This window comes from Oncorhynchus mykiss, chromosome 19, assembly GCF_013265735.2.
Source record: "Oncorhynchus mykiss isolate Arlee chromosome 19, USDA_OmykA_1.1, whole genome shotgun sequence".
In the NCBI taxonomy this organism is placed as follows: Eukaryota; Metazoa; Chordata; class Actinopteri; order Salmoniformes; family Salmonidae; genus Oncorhynchus; species Oncorhynchus mykiss.
The window spans coordinates 13,727,382-13,747,631 of NC_048583.1; the positions used below are offsets into that span (position 1 = coordinate 13,727,382).

A 20,250-nucleotide genomic window follows, 5' to 3' on the forward strand; every position below is an offset into this window, starting at 1 on the left:
ACAACACCCGCCCATCCTCCAGCACAGTGCCGTTAAATGAGATGAATGGAACAGCAGCCATGCAGCAACCCCGCCACTAAACAAACAACTGTTACTGGGTCAAAGGGTCAGGAGGACAGACAGGCGCGCTAATCTGATTTGAGATGATTTGAGCTTAGATAGCAAAGTAATGGCCGCATTGTTGCCATACCCAGGGGAAAATAGAGAGAGTGAGAGAAGGAGGGAGGGATGGAGGGAAGTCAATTCACTTCTCTGCTGTCTCTTGTGAGCCGTCAAGACAAGCATTCAAGCAGAAGACAAGACAATTCCCACGGACCCCCCCCCCCCCCTCCAATCAACCACTCAACAAACAAGGGACCCCCAAACACCCGCCTCCTTCTCTCTCCCTCCCTCCATCCTCCCCTCCCTCCACCTTTCAAAACAGCATCGCTCAAATCACAATAAAACCAGCGCAATTCCAATGAGCTCTGAACGATGATGACAATCAATAATAACTGAAAAAAATCTCCCAAAAACACTCAAGTAATTACAATCCATGTGTTTCTTTGTCTGCATCAGTAGCTTATTCTCTGCTTGGCAGCAGCCAAATACATGTCTGTGTCAAAGAGAGAGTGTGTAACATCGGCATACAGTACATACAGTTGGAGCAGCAGCAACACAAAGGAAACATGGATAGCTCCGAGATATTTACATAAAACATTTTTAAAAAGATTTTATACCGTACCTTTTGAATTCTGTCCTTCTTCCATATTCTCTTCCATTGTGACTGGGTTTGTGTCCACTTCGATTTCAATACACGGAAATTTCACAAAGCCTCTCGGTCAGAAGTGGATAAAGCCTCCTCTCGGCTGGGTGTGTGTACAGTGTGAGTGTGTGTTGGGGTGTGTTTTGTACCCTAGCTGTGAGTTGTGGCGTTGTAGCAGTGAGCAGCTCCTAGGGAAGTCCGCTCTCAGTGTTGTGTTCTCTCAAACTCTCACTCACACCCCTCCCTCGCTTCTCTCTGGCACTCACACGCCTCCCTCTCTTTCAGCTCTCACTCCCTTCCATCTCTCTCGGGCTCTCACACCCGTTTCTCTCTCTCTCTCTCTCTCTCTCTCTCTCTCCCTCTCTCTCTCTCTCTCAGAGCGCGGCAGCCCCTGGTCTCATTCCTTCTGTTCTTCTGATGATGATCAACACCTCCTGTCCATTACTAGACACCGCAACACCAGGAAGCACATAACTGGACTGGGAGAGGAGAGATCAAACTCCCCTTCCCTTGAAATGTCTTAAGCATAAACATGAATAACCATGTTTTTGAAGGAAGGAGTGTAAAGGAAAGACTGAGTCCAGGAGGAATGCAAGGAGAAACTCTGCTTTCTTTAAATGGAAATTGGGAACAATACTGCTGAACTGGAACGACAGAATAGGAGGAATGGGCTCGCTACAAGGAGAAAGACATAAGCAGGTGTTCAGCCATAAAAACAAGGGATTGAGGGTTTGTATTAGAAGCAGGATGGTGGAAGCAGCAGCAGCCCGGCACACTGTGAGCAGATGGAGGGGTGTAACCAGCCCAACAGCCACTCTCCCTCTCACTCTCCTCCCCCACCAAACACCCCTGTTTTTTAGAGTAAATGGAAGAGCCCGCCAGTCAGCCTGTGGTTAAGTTATGCTGCACTGACTAGTGAAAGGTGGAGGATAGATGTTTTTTTCATTGCTGTGTCGGGATTAGATGGCAGTATGTCTGTGTGTTGTCACAACGATATAAACGGTGCTATGGCTCTCAAGGAACCCTTTTCTCAATGACAAATAGCGAGCACGCACATTCGCACACATGCAGGCGCACACACACATACACACTAGTGATAGGGGGAAAAAATCGATACAATTACATATCGCAATATTATTTCGGACAACATTATATCGATACTTTGACTCCAAATATTGATGAGACTTCTTTGATGTTGCTAGCGCTAGTCAGCTGTACCTGCGCCAAAACTCTGGTATTTTTCCACCTATAGCTTGTTCTTCATCTTCTTCTTCAAAAGTGAGCCAACATGTTTTCAGCATGTTTATTTCCATGACTGATCCATGGTCTCCCCTGTCTCTCTGCAGCAGTCATAATAGTGAGCAATATGTTTGGAACATCAAATCACAATAAAATCACAGTATCGAATCACAGTACATATAGAATGGTGAGAATCACAATACATATAGAATGGTGAGAATCACAAAACATATAGAATGGTGAGAATCACAATACATATAGAATGGTGAGAATCACAAAACATATAGAATGGTGAGAATCACAATACATATAGAATGGTGAGAATCACAATACATATAGAATGATGAGAATCACAATACATATAGAATGGTGAGAATCACAATACATATAGAATGGTGAGAATCACAATACATATAGAATGGTGAGAATCACAATACATATAGAATGGTGAGAATCACAATACATATAGTGTCACGCCCTGGTCGAAGTATTTTGTGTTTCTTCATTTATTTGGTCAGGCCAGGGTGTGACATGGGTTTATTGTGGTGTGTTTTGTCTTGGGGTTTTGTGGGGTGTTGGGTGTGTGGCTTAGTGGGGTTATCTAGCAAAGTCTATGGCTGTCTGGAGTGGTTCTCAATCAGAGGCAAGTGTGTATCGTTGTCTCTGATTGGGAACCATATTTAGGCAGCCATATTCTTTGAGTGTTTCGTGGGTGATTGTCCTTAGTGTCTTGATGTCCTTATTCTGTGTTAGTTTACACTAGTATAGGCTCGGTTTTTGTTACGTTTATTGTTTTGTAGTGTTTGTATTTAGATTCGTGTTTCGTTTGTTGAATAAACATGGATCGCAAACTACACGCTGCATTTTGGTCCGACTATCCTTCTCACCTAGAAAACCGTTACATATAGAATGGTGAGAATCACAATACCTATAGAATGATGAGCATCACAATACCTATAGAATGATGAGCATCACAATACCTATAGAATGATGAGCATCACAATACATATATAATGATGAGAATCACAATACATATAGAATGATGAGAATCACAATACATATATAATGATGAGAATCACAATACATATAGAATGATGAGCATCACAATACATATATAATGATGAGAATCACAATACATATAGAATGATGAGAATCACAATACATATATAATGATGAGAATCACAATACATATAGAATGATGAGCATCACAATACATATATAATGATGAGAATCACAATACATATAGAATGATGAGAATCACAATACATATAGAATGATGAGAATCACAATACATATAGAATGGTGAGAATCACAATACATATAGAATGGTGAGAATCACAATACATATAGAATGGTGAGAATCACAATACATATAGTGTCACGCCCTGGTCGAAGTATTTTGTGTTTCTTCATTTATTTGGTCAGGCCAGGGTGTGACATGGGTTTATTGTGGTGTGTTTTGTCTTGGGGTTTTGTGGGGTGTTGGGTGTGTGGCTTAGTGGGGTTATCTAGCAAAGTCTATGGCTGTCTGGAGTGGTTCTCAATCAGAGGCAAGTGTGTATCGTTGTCTCTGATTGGGAACCATATTTAGGCAGCCATATTCTTTGAGTGTTTCGTGGGTGATTGTCCTTAGTGTCTTGATGTCCTTATTCTGTGTTAGTTTACACTAGTATAGGCTCGGTTTTTGTTACGTTTATTGTTTTGTAGTGTTTGTATTTAGATTCGTGTTTCGTTTGTTGAATAAACATGGATCGCAAACTACACGCTGCATTTTGGTCCGACTATCCTTCTCACCTAGAAAACCATTACAGAATCACCCACCACAAAAGGACCAAGCAGCGTGTAAACAGGCAGGAGCAGCCCAAAGAGGAGTACAGTATGGACTATACTTCTTGGGAGAAGATAGACAGGTGGGCGGTCGACCCAGGGAGAGTGCCGGAGCCCGCCTGGGATTCGATGGAGCAGTGCGCGGAAGGATATAGGAGAATGGAGCTTGCGACGCAAGGCGGCGCGGACGGAGGCCCGAGAGTCAGCCTCAAAAATGTCTTGGGGGGGGGGGCTCAGGGAGAGTGTGGCAGAGTCAGGGTTCAGACCTGAGCCAACTCCCCCTGTTTATCGTGAGGAGCCAAGGAGGAGAACAGAGCCGGTGTTGGAGGTGAGCGAAGCAGCGACTGTGAAGGAGTTAATGGGGAAATTGGAGGAGAGAGAAATGAGGGAGTTGCTGTGTTGGTGCTTTTTGCATGGAATTCGCCCGACGGAACGTGTCGGGGGGATTTGATGGCACCTGGGTTAGCGCTCCATACTCGTCCTGAGGTGCGTGTTAGTCGGCTGGTGAAGTTGGTGCCAGCCTCACGCACTAGGCCTCCTGTGCACCTCCCTAGCCTTACACGTCCTGTGTCAGCACTGCTCTCAAGATCTCCAGTACGCCTTCATGGTCTAGCCCATCCTGTGCCACCTCCACACCCCAGCCCTCCGGTAGCAGCTCGCCGCACCAGGCTTCCTGTGCGTGTTCTCGGTTCAGTACCACCAGTACCAGCACCACGCATCAGGCCTACAGTGCGCCTCGCCTCTCCAGCGCTGTCGGAGCCTTTCTCCTCTCCTGCGCTGCTGGAGTCTCCTGCCTGTTCAGCGCAGCCAGAGCTGTCAGTCTGCATGGAGCAGCCAGAGCTGTCAGTCTGCATGGAGCAGCCAGAGCTGTCAGTCTGCATGGAGCAGCCGGAGCTGTCAGTCTGCATGAAGCAGCCGGAGCTGCCAGTCTGCAAGGAGCTGCCAGTCTGCAAGGAGCTGCCAGTCTGCAAGAAGCCGCCAGTCTGCACAGAGCTGCCAGTCTGTAAGAAGCCGCCAGAGTTGTCAGCCTACATGGAGCAGCCAGAGCCGCCAGTCAGCATGGAGCAGCCAGATCTTTCAGTCTGCCAGGATCCGCCAGTCAGCCAGACTCTTCCAGATCCGCCAGTCAGCCAGACTCTTCCAGATCCGCCAGTCAGCCAGACTCTTCCAGATCCGCCAGTCAACCAGACTCTTCCAGATCCGCCAGTCAACCAGACTCTTCCAGATCCGCCAGTCAACCAGACTCTTCCAGATCCGCCAGTCAACCAGACTCTTCCAGATCCGCCATTCAGCCGGGATCTGCCAGAACTGCCAGTCGGCCAGGATCCGCCAGTCGGCCGGGATCCGCCAGTCGGCCGGGATCTGCCAGATCCGCCAGTCGGCCGGGATCTGCCAGATCCGCCAGGATCTGCCAGATCCGCCAGTCGGCCGGGATCTGCCAGGATCTGCCAGATCCGCCAGTCGGCCAGGATCTGCCAGATCCGCCAGTCGGCCAGGATCTGCCAGATCCGCCAGTCGGCCAGGATCCGCCAGATCTGCCAGTCAGCCAGGATCTGCCAGTCAGCCAGGATCTGCCAGTCAGCCAGGATCTGGTAGATCCATCAACCTGCCTGAGCTTCCCCTCAGTCCCGAGCTTCCCCTCAGTCCCGAGCTTCCCCTCAGTCATGAGCTGCCTCAATCCCGAGCTTCCCCTCAGTCCCGATCTGCTCCTCAGTCCAGTGGGGTTCTGGGTGAGGACTACTAGGCCATGGTCGGCGGCGAGGGTGGACTATCCAAGGACGCGAGGAGGAGGGACTAAGACAGTGTTTGAGTGGAGTCCACGTCCCGCGCCGGAGCCGCCACCATGGACAGACGCCCACCCGGACCCTCCCTATTGTTTTGAGGTGCGTTCGGGAGTCCGCACCTTAGGGGGGGGGGTTCTGTCACGCCCTGGTCGAAGTATTTTGTGTTTCTTCATTTATTTGGTCAGGCCAGGGTGTGACATGGGTTTATTGTGGTGTGTTTTGTCTTGGGGTTTTGTGGGGTGTTGGGTGTGTGGCTTAGTGGGGTTATCTAGCAAAGTCTATGGCTGTCTGGAGTGGTTCTCAATCAGAGGCAAGTGTGTATCGTTGTCTCTGATTGGGAACCATATTTAGGCAGCCATATTCTTTGAGTGTTTCGTGGGTGATTGTCCTTAGTGTCTTGATGTCCTTATTCTGTGTTAGTTTACACTAGTATAGGCTCGGTTTTTGTTACGTTTATTGTTTTGTAGTGTTTGTATTTAGATTCGTGTTTCGTTTGTTGAATAAACATGGATCGCAAACTACACGCTGCATTTTGGTCCGACTATCCTTCTCACCTAGAAAACCGTTACATATAGAATGGTGAGAATCACAATACCTATAGAATGATGAGCATCACAATACCTATAGAATGATGAGCATCACAATACCTATAGAATGATGAGCATCACAATACATATATAATGATGAGAATCACAATACATATAGAATGATGAGAATCACAATACATATATAATGATGAGAATCACAATACATATAGAATGATGAGCATCACAATACATATATAATGATGAGAATCACAATACATATAGAATGATGAGAATCACAATACATATAGAATGGTGAGAATCACAATACCTATAGAATGATGAGAATTGTAATACATATCAGCACCTAAATATCGTGATAATGCTGTATGGTGAGGTCCTCTGCAATTCCCAGCCCTAACACGCACGCTCACCCCACACGCACACCTCCGTCATTTATAGAGTGACTGATTTACAGTATAGGGGCTGCTTTAGGGGTTTTACAGGGGAGATCATATACACAAAGAGAACTGAATGACAAAGTTTCCTACTGGTTGTTGTCTTATGTAGCTGGTCTTAAAGCTCTGGGACAGGTTCTCATAGCGCCTCAGGACATGGTCCCTATAGGGTTACAGGGTTGGTGAGGGAAGCAGGGAAGTAATTGTGTTTGAACCCGATGCCCCAGAAGACTATGTTAACCCTCTGAACTAAAGGCTTTAGTCTCAGAGAAGGTCAGTCATCAGACAGGTCCTTCTTGCAAAAGAGATTGTATCTCAATGAGACAAACCTGTATAAAGGTTAAATGAAAACAATAGATCACTGGTTACACCTAGATCAATTTGAGTTGTGTATCTCCACTCTGCCTCGTTCCCCAGCACCCCAGCCAGTACTACTGAGGGCTACTGTCTGTGTGAGGCAATGATTGGTTATGGTTGGAAAGTACAATCAGGGCTGGACACAGCACTAATCAGTCATACTGTTCTGACCAACACACACACACACACACACACACACACACACAATTGCTCTGGTGGAAGATAAGACCTGCAGCCAAATCAATGATCTCTCAATCAATCAACATTAGCAATTGGCGTTAAATGATGACAATAGAACGGTGACAAAGAAACACGTTAAAGGTGACGGCACATGGTGATACAAATGATGACTCAAGTTCATTATTAAAACACACACAGATGAAATAAACCATAGCCGTCTTTCACTGCTGTGTGAATCTGATCCTGTTCATTGTCTATGCTGTCAGCAGCAGTGGCACGTCCACGTAATGACAAGTGGGAGACCTGAGCACAACTCTGCTCTGGCTGCAGGAACTGAACGGAGGCAGCGGTAACCACGGCGCGCGTCGCTATGCACGCAGCGGCAGGTACAACAGCCTAGCAACGACAGTGCGAGCCGCGCGCCTGGCGACGGCGGTGAGATGTGACGTGGCGGCCGCCTCTCGAGATGAAAATGATTGACTGCAGTCAGCGAGGTCATTAACAATGTAGGATCTATAGAAGCAAGGCCCTTTCGTGGGATAGATAGGAGCGAAGACGACTCTTTCTCAATTAATCTTTCCTTGCATCGTCTCTCCTCGCCGCCTTCTCAAAATGCTTTGGGGAAGAAAGTCCTCCAATACAATTGAGAAGGAAGAGAGGAGAGAATGCAAGGGATCACGGAATGACAAAATGAGATTGAGCCGCAGACCCCAGAGAAAAGCAGCGCAGCTGATAATAAGTGTGTGCAAGTGTAGCCGATGTGAAATGGCTAGCTAGTTAGCGGTGGTGCACGCTTGTGGCGTTTCAATCGGTGACGTCACTCGCTCTGAGACCTTGAAGTAGTGGTTCCCCTTGCGCCGCAAGGGCCGCGGCTTTTGGGGAGCGATGGGTAACGATGCTTCGAGGGTGACTGTTGACGTGTGCAGAGCGTCCCTGGTTCGCGCCCAGGTCGGGGCGAGGGGACGGACATAAAGTCCCCTGGTGCCAGAGCAGAGTTTATCTGGGCAGAGGAGGAGGGAGGATGGTCCGAGGGGAGTGTAGAGCTCACGTTGACGAAAGACACTGGAGATAGGAATATGGAGTGGATGTGGAATCAGACACGGTTGGGCTTGGGCTGACGGCTGATAGAAGATCTCAGGACTGAATCAGATACGGTTGGGCTTGAGCTGACGGCTGATAGAAGATCTCAGGACTGAATCAGACACGGTTGGGCTTGGGCTGACGGCTGATAGAAGGCAGATAGTCTAGATGTATAAGAGATAGAAGAAAGATACTGAAACACATTGATTCAGATACTACAGATACTGGAAGTAAGCCATGTGCTTCTGTGTAGAATTCAAGTGACAGGAATGTAAGTTCAACTGCGCCAATGAACAACGACAGATTAATGTACCGTTATTGTACCGTTATTTTTTTTAGTGACACTCACAGTGCAGACGTTTTAATTTTTTCCCTTTGCTAATTATGCTATGAACCAGCCACTTATCTGGCCATTACTATGCTATTAATGTCTGTAATCTCAGCTACAGGTTTGTTTCTCACGCATACTAATCAGACAATGGAGAGCCGCACCATGACAACCTGAGAGACGGGCTGTAATTGGCTAGAATGGCAGAGAGTTTGAGTTTCTGAGAAACTAGGGCCAGGATGGATGACTCATACCACAGGCCTGGACGTAGGCCCGCACGCACACACTCACTACTGCTTCTATATCACTGGTAAAACAAGACAATGTTCCAACGACAAAACAATCTCTACTATACAAGTTTTCATTTTCTCAAGAGACACATTACCGGAAGCAAAACACAGACTCAACATACCGATAGCCTAGAAAATGTCAGGTCTGAATATATGCCATACAGATGAATTATGAATTCATAATTTGGTTAATTGTACATTATTAAACATTGCTTACCTCTAGGACCTAGGTTATTAAATAGCAGCATTATTGTTGTTTTAAATGAGGGCTGTAGAAGGTTGACAAACAGTACTATGCAGAGACTGTATTGGCTCTAACATGGGTGGAAGACTTCTATGTACAGTTGAATAGTTGTGAGTATGTATGTTACTATGTATTTCAGGATTAATAGTTGTGAGTATGTATGTTACTATGCACTTTAGGACTAATAGTTGTGAGTATGTATGTTACAATGTACTTTAGGACTAATAGTTGTGAGTATGTATGTTACAATGTACTTTAGGACTAATAGTTGTGAGTATGTATGTTACTATGTACTTTAGGACTAATAGTTGTGAGTATGTATGTTACTATGTATTTTAGGACTAATAGTTGTGAGTATGTATGTTACTATGTATTTTAGGACTAATAGTTGTGAGTATGTATGTTACTATGTATTTTAGGACTAATAGTTGTGAGTATGTATGTTACTATGTACTTTAGGACTAATAGTTGTGAGTATGCATGTTACTATGTATTTTAGGACTAATAGTTGTGAGTATGTATGTTACTATGTACTTTAGGACTAATAGTTGTGAGTATGCATGTTACTATGTACTTTAGGACTAGTAGTTGTGAGTATGTAAGTCAGCAGCTGATAGGTGGTATAAGGAGATTAGACAGTATGCCTCCTTGTTATCATTAAATAATTTTTCCAACAGCCGCCAACTCTAGGAATCAAACAGATGGTGTGTGTGTGTGTGTGTGTGTGTGTGTCTACAGTATATTCTGCTCTTCTGATACTCAATACTGAGATCTAAGTTGAGGCAAAATCAAAAACTGACAGTAGTCTACCATATTGTCAATGACCACATTATTTGACTAACAAAATCAGCCAGCACTTTAAATAGCCTAGTCTCACAACAGTGCAAGTGTATTTGGATGTTTTTTATTAACCCTGAAAGCAACCAGGTGGTGTGATGGTTGTTGTGGGCATATCTCTCTGCTTGCTCTGCTACCGACTACCTATCTCCTAGACACACCACTTCAAACACGCCGTCTCCAGACTGAGGCAGCTTCTGAATCTATTACAGGCTACAAAAAACACGTCTCTCTTTCTGTCTGACATATTCAAGAGTCCATATATCTAAACATTTCATAGAGAATCGTGTCTTCGTCTAAGCACTCTCCCCTCCAGACGCAAAGAGAGAGCGAGAGAGAGAGAGAGAGAACCCAAAGCCCCCATAGGATTCCCCTAGCAGAGGCCGTTCATTGCTCAAACGGATTGCTGGGAGCAGAGGAGTGTTGAAGTGACAGAATCGGGACTGCCGACCTGCGTAGCCTATCCATTATAGAGAGGCTGTAGTGCTGGAGTGGTGCACAGACTAGAGCTAGCACCCTACAGAAAACACAGGCTCAGAGAGACAGACATTTAGATTCTGTGTATGTGTTTGTGTGGGGAAACACAGGCTCACAACACATGGGGCCTGTTCAGGGGGGTGAAATGTTTAGGAGTGTTCCGATAAAAATGTATTGTGTGTAGAACAGGAATGACTGTCTACGTAGAACAGAATGCAATGTACCTAATCAAGTCAGCTCTAGACATTCCATTTCTATCTTCATTTTATTTTGAACGTCCTGGACATTTCAGCAAACCGAATGAACAACTTGAATGTTGCTAGTTTACATGAGAGCGGAAGCTATTAACACAAATCTGCAAGCTATTCACAAGCACAGAAGTGTGTATGTTTACATATTAAGACACTCGTTGGTTGATATGATGAAAATCATGGCGATGCTTCAAAACCATTTGTGAACATAAGAAACTCACCGAATGAATAAACAAGGCATATTTTCTACGATTTTCAGTTTGAATTTTAGTCAGAAGTATCACGACTTGTTATTCAACAGAGAAGTAAGTCAGAGGGCTGTTCTTCAAAGAACCATCATTTCACTTTCAAGATGGCAGATGAAAGATTTCTCCAGTGGTGCCGGGTTGTACTTGTCAGCTCGAGGTGACACATATATCTGACTACAGTACATGCAGTGAAATGAATATGTCTGTGAGGTCACTGATTTATTCACAGACAAGACAAAGCCATGTCACATGATAGCATGAATGGCGCCAAAGGTAGTGGACATTGTCTCCTACGGAGTCTTCACAGTAGCACATAGGAGGCTGGTGGGAGGAGCTATAGGAAGACAGGCTCATTGTCATGGCTGGAATGGTGTCAATGGAACGGAGTCAAACATCTGGTTTCCATATGTTTGATTTGCTTGCTACCATAAAATGCATTCCATTCCAGCCTCCTCTGCAGTAGCAGGGTTATCGTACCGTATGTATACCCATACATAAATGGATATGTACAGTATGTATACCCTTACATAAATGGATATGTACAGTATGTATACCCTTACATAAATGGATATGTACAGTATGTATACCCTTACATAAATGGACATGTACAGTATGTATACCCTTACATAAATGGATATGTACAGTATGTATACCCTTACATAAATGGATATGTACAGTATGTATACCCATACATAAATGGATATGTACAGTATGTATACCCTTACATAAATGGATATGTACAGTATGTATACCAATACATAAATGGACATGTACAGTATGTATACCCTTACATAAATGGATATGTACAGTATGTATACCCATACATAAATGGACATGTACAGTATGTATACCCTTACATAAATGGATATGTACAGTATGTATACCCTTACATAAATGCATATGTACAGTATGTATACCCATACATAAATGGATATGTACAGTATGTATACCCTTACATAAATGGATATGTACAGTATGTATACCAATACATAAATGGATATGTACAGTATGTATACCAATACATAAATGGATATGTACAGTATGTATACCCATACATAAATGGATATGTACAGTATGTATACCAATACATAAATGGATATGTACAGTATGTATACCAATACATAAATGGATATGTACAGTATGTATACCCTTACATAAATGGATATGTACAGTATGTATACCCTTACATCATTGGATATGTACAGTATGTATACCCTTACATAAATGGATATGTACAGTATGTATACCAATACATAAATGGATATGTACAGTATGTATACCCATACATAAATGGATATGTACAGTATGTATACCCTTACATAAATGGATATGTACAGTATGTATACCCTTACATAAATGCATATGTACAGTATGTATACCCTTACATAAATGCATAAGTAAGGTATGTATACCCTTACATAAATGGATATGTACAGTATGTATACCCATACATAAATGGATATGTACAGTATGTATACCAATACATAAATGGATATGTACAGTATGTATACCCTTACATAAATGGATATGTACAGTATGTATACCCTTACATCATTGGATATGTACAGTATGTATACCCTTACATAAATGGATATGTACAGTATGTATACCCATACATAAATGGATATGTACAGTATGTATACCCTTACATAAATGGATATGTACAGTATGTATACCCTTACATAAATGGATATGTACAGTATGTGTATAACAGGTACTACAAATAGCTTATTTGTTTAAGTGAATTAACACAAACAACCCAATTAATAACTATAAATGCTAACCCAAACAAAATAATTAAAACATGGAATTTGCATTTAAATAGCATCCCTCATCTACTGTATATATAAGTGTATCTCACACCCACTATGAATTGGGTATTCCCATCGGCACTAGCCTAAAGAAAAGGAGGACGGATGGGGGATTCTCCTCTTCTCTAATATACTGTATACTTGTGTGACCTACATACAATGGATTGTGCACCGGCTGAATCTACCTTGGATACTAATCAGCCTGGCTTGGTGTGTGCAAGATAGCCTGGTTAAACCAGACTGAATGCTGCACTCAATGAGGAGGGAGGCGCTCTCAAGTAACGGTAATGATTACCAATATCATCGACGTGCGTGTGTGTGTGTGTGTGCATGTGTGTGTGTTTTTGCGTGTGTGCGTGCATTATGTGTTTTTGCGTGCGTGTGTGTGTGTGTGTGTGCGTGTGTGTTTTTGCATGTGTGTGCGTGTGTGTGTGTGCGTGTGTGTGTGTGTTTTTGCGTGTGTGTGCGCGTGTGTGTGTATGTGTGTATGTATGTGTGTGTGTGTTTTTGCGTGTGTGTGCGTGTGTTTGTGTATGTGTGTGTACACGGCTGATAGTGAATAATATAGAGGAAGACGAAACATCCAAGTCATGTGTTACATAAGATCCCTGTCTACTGACCGACGTGATGAGAAGATGAGCTGTTATTTTTGTCAGCAGACGATGTAGAAGAGGATGAGACAGCTGATTGACGTGTGTGTGTGTGTGTGTGTGTGTGTGTGTGTGTGCTACTCGTGATGTGTTGCTTCACTCAGTGACGGAGGGGGTGATAGGGCTTTTGCTCGATGCTTCCTTTTTACTAAAGTCTTGCATAATTAGTCAGATGCTCAAATAAATTCTGGGTCCATACATGTTATGAGAAGAAAGGAGCGGAACCGGAACGAAGAGCTCCACCCTCTCTCTCTCTGCAAGTTACAGGCCGAATGTCCCCTCCCCTTCCGAAGTTCCAAACACCTACAAAATGGTGAATTGTCCAAAGTACTGGGACTAATGCAGCTTGTTATCTCACCATCCCGATGTATCATGACAGATCGACTGTACCGTTTGTGCCTACGTGGTCTGTCTACAAGAGATTACAGCAGTGGGGATTGTGCTTGTGAAGCCAAGTTGTAGGTAGGTGAGATTACTATTTACTAACTGTCTACTGTCTGTCAGTCAGTGACGTTAGCCAATAGTGAGACAAATTACCATGCCCAGGCAGTCTCCCCTAAAGGGCTTCATAATGTGCGGAGTAAAGAGAGACGACTTCAGTGAACGATATCTTACAACGGGTAGACTGGAGTCTCGCTGTGAAAAGAATGACAACAAATGTCATCAGTCAATCAATCAGTCAACACACTGAACATTGTTATAACGTTCCCTCAATCTCTTACCTGTTCCACCGGTGTGACAGTCAACCAGGTTGCTGAGCAGTGGCTGCCCTACGAGGCGTCCCCCTGTAGTTAGTTCTACCACACGGATGTTCCCATCTGAAGGTTATACTGTAGGTTCATAATTAGTGATGGTTGTTGATCATACAGTGCTGTCATATAACGTGTCACAGTGTTACAGAGTCAAGTGTGGCTCAGGTGGCAGAGCACGCCGGCAGGGTTGTGGGCTCGGTTCCCGGGGCCACCCACGCGTAAAAACGGATGCACGCATGACTGTCAGTCGCTTTGGATAAAAGCGTCTGCTAAATGGAATATATTTAATTCTGTTTTTATATGGCCCCGTGTGGCTCAGTTGGGAGAGCATGGTGCTGTAAGACACTCTGGATAAAAGTGCCTGCTCAAATCGAGAATCGAATTTTGCAATAGTCAGTCATCACACCATTATTAACAGTGACAAAGGCTACAGTGGTTGCATCACGGTTTGAGTAGGACGTGAGAAGGAGCTGGACAGGAATCTGTTTTAAGGCGGCCGTAGAGAGTTAGGCTCTGCAGTCGCTTCTTTAGTAATCGTGACGATATGCTGTTAGAGCACGGTGAATACTGTACGGGCGCTGAGAGCTTTTCTGTGTGAACCCTGGCTAGGAGATCAATGTAGCCTATGTATTAAAAGTGTGTGTGTGTGGTGTGTGTGTGTTTACACGTGCGTGCGTGTGTATACCAGTGCTTCCAGCGTCCTGCAGATCTTTCTCAGTACAGCATTGAAAGAAGAGAGGACAACTGGTGTTTCAAAGAAGCATAGAAAGAGAGGTAGAAAAAAGGGAATAGAGAGAGAGCGAGAGAGGGAGAGAGAGAGAGAGAGAGAGAGAGAGAGGGAGAGAGAGAGAGAGCGAGAGAGAGAGCGAGAGAGAGCGAGAGAGAGAGCGAGAGAGAGAGAGAGCGAGAGAGGGAGAGAGAGCGAGAGAGAGAGAGAGCGAGAGAGGGAGAGAGAGAGCGAGAGAGAGAGAGAGAGAGAGAGAGAGAGAGGGAGAGAGAGAGAGAGAGATAGGGGGAGAGAGAGAGAGTCAGCAGACAAGAGGGGAAAAAGTGACAGGCAGATAGCGTGGGAGGAAGATAAGAAGTAGAGAAAGACAGAAGGAGAGAAGGAGAGATGAAAGGTCATGTCAGTGAATGGCCTCGACAATCTAAAGCTCTCAGTCACAGCTCTGAGGTCACATCCACGGGACACAAAACACCAAACAACAATCCTAGACAGATTCTCTTGGTATGTGTACATGCTGGTCGGCTCGAGTTCGGTCGCCGCGGTCGACGGCCTCCACGGTGACCGTGAGATCCACTTCCTGGTTTGAGAAGTGAATAACCTCTATCTTTCAGTGACTTCCACCGGGCACTCCATGAAACGAGGAACTATCCACGGGAATTGTGAAAGAAAAACGGGATGTCTTGAAGAGGATGATCGCTCTGCTGTGCTGTGTGCAGGCGTCATAAATTGTCACACCAACGCAAAGGCGATTTCTAGATAGCCAAACTCACCTCTCATATCTCATCATATTCTCAGTGGCATTTGGAGAAATTGAACTCATTCTGAACCACAAGTTGTCCACCATTGGGTTAGTAAAGACGTAATAAACTACTATCAATACCAAACTGGATTTTGCAGTAAAGTCAAAGAGGAGTAATCTATTTATCTTGCAGTCAGTATAACATAATGCAATCTTCCCACGGGTGAATTAAACTCAGTCTGCCATTAAGTGCCATTGACAACATGAGTCTGGTAATATGATTTTGATAATGTCTGATGGCATTCTCTTGGCTGCTATAATTCATTGTCCATCGTACAGTACTTAAAAGATATCTTATCATCCCTTATTCCGGGTCCGGGAATAATTCCATTACATCTTTAAAGACGACTGCACAAAAGTAGAAGAAAAAAAATCAGGCCAGAGACAGTCGACAGACACTTCTCCTCTAGTGCCCTCCTTCTCCTCTCCCCCCTCCTTTTCTCTGTATCTCTTCTCTCTCTCTCACTCCTTCTCCTCTCCTCCTCTCCCTCGCGCCATCTCCCCCCCATTGTGCTATTTCCCCCGACCAGTCAGAGCATGCACGCATCGCGGTGCCAAAGGATTCCCTTGGTGTTTCAAATGGCTCTCCGAAAACAGGATTAAAAATTCATTCACTTGTTTTCTTAATTCACAAATATTTAACCCTCCTCTCTTCACCTCCCTGTTCCCATTCTCTTTACACTGTCAAAAGACTGAGTAGCATCCATGTCTTCTAAACGGCCCTGTTGAAAAGGACATCTATAGGGATATGTACAGCATAGTGTGTGTGTGTGTGTGTGTGTGTGTGTGTGTGTGTGTGTGTGTGTGTGTGTGTGTGTGTGTGTGTGTGTGTAAAACATGTATTACTCATCCAGAGGGTGATTCTCCCTCCCACTATAGCTGTGACTATCAATATTTCAATACATAAATATATTAAATCAATAGATGAAGCGTGTTATGATAATGTAATAACACCAACCACAAACAATATTGATATCTACACAGACCCTATCAATCATTTAGTCTCACCTGACCTATCCTATTATTTTAAGCCTACAGTAAGCAATCCACTTTAGATGATGTATCTACTGAAAGCTGTATCTCCCCTGAACCTGATTCTGCTCTGATTAAACTCAGGATTGTGCCTTTAAAGCATAATTACCCATTTAAATTTTAATTTTAAACCCCTTATCAGGGGAGTTGGGAGAAATGGCCATGCATCTTTTATGCAAAGTAATGTTTGCCTTGTAACGCTGAAGAGAATGGAGCGCGGTGACGTCAGGTGTGAGCCAGCAACATCTGGGTTGTTTTGAAAGCAACCTGCTCAGTAACAGCTCCATCATCGCTAGGCCGCTGTAGGTCTGGTATCGCCGAGGCAACGGCACGTGACTGTTTGCTCTCAGCATCCGATGTACCAGACACATAGGCTAAGCGCTTCCTCTTCTGCTTTTTATTTCCTTCAAATCTCTATATAATGGAAATGAGCTAACCTTTTAGAAGGTCAACTCTGACCTCAAGTTGGTGGAACTCTTCAACAGCCTAAGGTGACTGTGTGCTGGTCAGTAACTGAAACACCTCGAGTAGCACTAGCAGTTTGGCCCTCCTGCAGTTCTAACAGTTATTGTGTTGGAAATGGATGGAAATGTGTCTCGGGGACATTATCCCGCTTCAAACACATAAGGGCCAATTTCCACAACGACAGAGTAGAGTGTGTGTGTGTGTGTGTGTGTGTGTGTGTGTGTGTGTGTGTGTGTGTGTGTGTGTGTGTGTGTGTGTGTGTGTGTGTGTGTGTGTGTGTGTGTGTGTGCGTGTGTGCATGTGTATGAAAATATAGCTGCTAAGAGGAAGCCATCAAGGTGGTGAGAGAGGCACTAATGCTTTCAGAGACAGAAAGGGAGCTGATGAGTGACTAGGTGAGCATATGTACCACGAGAGGGAAAGATGTATATTTATGACTCTACTGTATTGAAACCAGAGACTGGGGTTTCTGTGGAGTGAATGTCATTTTCGCTATGTGAATTAGCATGTTGAAGTAATGTGATGTATTAAGTTGAGATTGTTGTCCTGTATTTTCACACCACAATAAAAGATGCTACCTGCTTCGATTGAAGCAAGCCCAATGTCTAAATATGTATTGTCTGTGTCTGGGTTTAATACAGTACCTGAGCCTGGCACTACAACAGCTACGAGATGAGATGAGAGGAAGAGGAAGAGGAAGAGGAAGAAAGAGTGAAACAGAGAAAATGGAGGATGGAGGGATGGAGGAGTGAAACAGCAAAGATGGAGGATGGAGGGATGGCGGAGTGAAACAGCAAAGATGGAGGATGGAGGGATGGCGGAGTGAAACAACGAAGATGGAGGATGGAGGGATGGAGGAGTGAAACAACGAAGATGGAGGATGGAGGGATGGAGGAGTGAAACAGCAAAGATGGAGGGATGGCGGCGTGAAACAACGAAGATGGAGGATGGAGGGATGGAGGAGTGAAACAGCAAAGATGGAGGATGGAGGGATGGAGGAGTGAAACAACGAAGATGGAGGATGGAGGGATGGCGGAGTGAAACAACGAAGATGGAGGATGGAGGGACAGGGGAGTGAAACAACGAAGATGGAGGATGGAGGGATGGAGGAGTGAAACAACGAAGATGGAGGATGGAGGGATGGAGGAGTGAAACAACGAAGATGGAGGGATGGAGGAGTGAAACAACGAAGATGGAGGATGGAGGGATGGAGGAGTGAAACAACGAAGAAGGAGGATGGAGGGACAGGGGAGTGAAACAACGAAGATGGAGGATGGAGGGATGGAGGAGTGAAACAACGAAGATGGAGGATGGAGGGATGGAGGAGTGAAACAACAAAGATGGAGGATGGAGGGATGGCGGAGTGAAACAACGAAGATGGAGGATGGAGGGATGGCAGAGTGAAACAACGAAGATGGAGGATGGAGGGATGGAGGAGTGAAACAACGAAGATGGAGGATGGAGGGATGGAGGAGTGAAACAACGAAGATGGAGGATGGAGGGATGGAGGAGTGAAACAACGAAGATGGAGGATGGAGGGATGGAGGAGTGAAACAACGAAGATGGAGGATGGAGGGACAGGGGAGTGAAACAGCAAAGATGGAGGATGGAGGGATGGCGGAGTGAAACAACGAAGATGGAGGATGGAGGGATGGCGGAGTGAAACAACGAAGATGGAGGATGGAGGGATGGAGGAGTGAAACAACGAAGATGGAGGATGGAGGGATGGAGGAGTGAAACAACGAAGATGGAGGATGGAGGGATGGAGGAGTGAAACAACGAAGATGGAGGATGGAGGGATGGCGGAGTGAAACAATGAAGGAGGATGGAGGGACAGGGGAGTGAAACAACGAAGATGGAGGATGGAGGGATGGCGGCGGAAGAGGGACGGGAGGGACGGGAGCTCATATCACAGTCCGATGTCAAGGCCCAAATTGCACACTATTCCCTATACTATTCCCTATATAGTGCCCTATGGGCCCTGGTTAAAAGAAGTGCCCTATAAATGGAATAGGGTGCCATTTGGGACTGGGACATACATACAGGCAATGCTCCAGAAAGCTTCTCATGTGTGATGCACATACAAGGTAGTCACTTTGGCATTTCTAGTCTCAGGGACATTCAATAAGATTATATTAAATGACGTTTGGGCTGTGTTGGGAGATTGTGTGTATCCGAGAAGGGTGGTGTTTTGTGTAGTATGTGTATTAGAGCGCAATGGCTGCAGGCTGTGGTTGACTTGACGGTCTGCCCCACCCATGACCTGGATAACAGTTATACTGCGATATTATAGGAGGAGAGGACAGAGAGTGGGGAATGGGCAGGGCTATATCAGTGAGGGAATCCTCTCCTCTCTACTCTACTCCTCTCCTCTCTTTTCCTCTCCTCTCTATTCCTCTCCTCTCCTCTCTTTTCCTCTCCTCTCTTTTCCTCTCCTCTCCTCTCCTCTCCTCTCTTTTCCTCTCCTCTCCTCTCCTCTCCTCTCTTTTCCTCTCCTCTCTTTTCCTCTCCTCTCTATTCCTCTCCTCTCCTCTCTTTTCCTCTCCTCTCTTTTCCTCTCCTCTCCTCTCCTCTCCTCTCCTCTCCTCTCCTCTCTTTTCCTCTCCTCTCTTTTCCTCTCCTCTCTTTTCCTCTCCTCTCTTTTCCTCTCCTCTCTTTTCCCTCTCTTTTCCTCTCCTCTCCTCTCCTCTCCTCTCTTTTCCTCTCCTCTCTTTTCCTCTCCTCTCTTTTCCTCTCCTCTCTTTTCCTCTCTTCTCTTTTCCTCTCCTCTCTTTTCCTCTCCTCTCTTTTCCTCTCCTCTCTTTTCCTCTCCTCTCTTTTCCTCTCCTCTCTTTTCCTCTCCTCTATTTTCCTCTCCTCTCCTCTCTTTTCCTCTCCTCTATTTTCCTCTCCTCTCTTTTCCTCTCCTCTCTTTTCCTCTCCTCTATTTTCCTCTCCTCTCTTTTCCTCTCCTCTCTTTTCCTCTCCTCTATTTTCCTCTCCTCTCCTCTCTTTTCCTCTCCTCTCTTTTCCTCTCCTCTCTTTTCCTCTCCTCTCTTTTCCTCTCCTCTATTTTCCTCTCCTCTCCTCTCTTTTCCTCTCCTCTATTTTCCTCTCCTCTCCTCTCTTTTCCTCTCCTTTATTTTCCTCTCCTCTCCTCTCTTTT

At 44.9% G+C, this 20,250-nt stretch overlaps 1 protein-coding gene across 3 annotated transcripts in view; it reads right to left on the bottom strand.

The window, feature by feature from the left end:
* The window catches only part of LOC110497393 (neuronal membrane glycoprotein M6-a), an 82,077-nt gene that overhangs the window by 54,688 nt on the left and 7,139 nt on the right, over positions 1-20,250 (bottom strand). Inside the window, exon 1 of one of the 3 annotated variants that reach the window (XM_036954320.1) lies at positions 725-1,447. The exons of 1 other annotated variant lie outside the window; for it this stretch is intronic. In XM_036954320.1, the coding sequence (XP_036810215.1) occupies positions 725-761 (37 nt within the window). In that variant the 5' untranslated portion in view covers positions 762-1,447. Of the gene's footprint in view, positions 1-724; positions 1,452-20,250 lie in introns of those variants that run through there. One more of the 3 variants, XM_036954321.1, reaches the window with a different exon arrangement.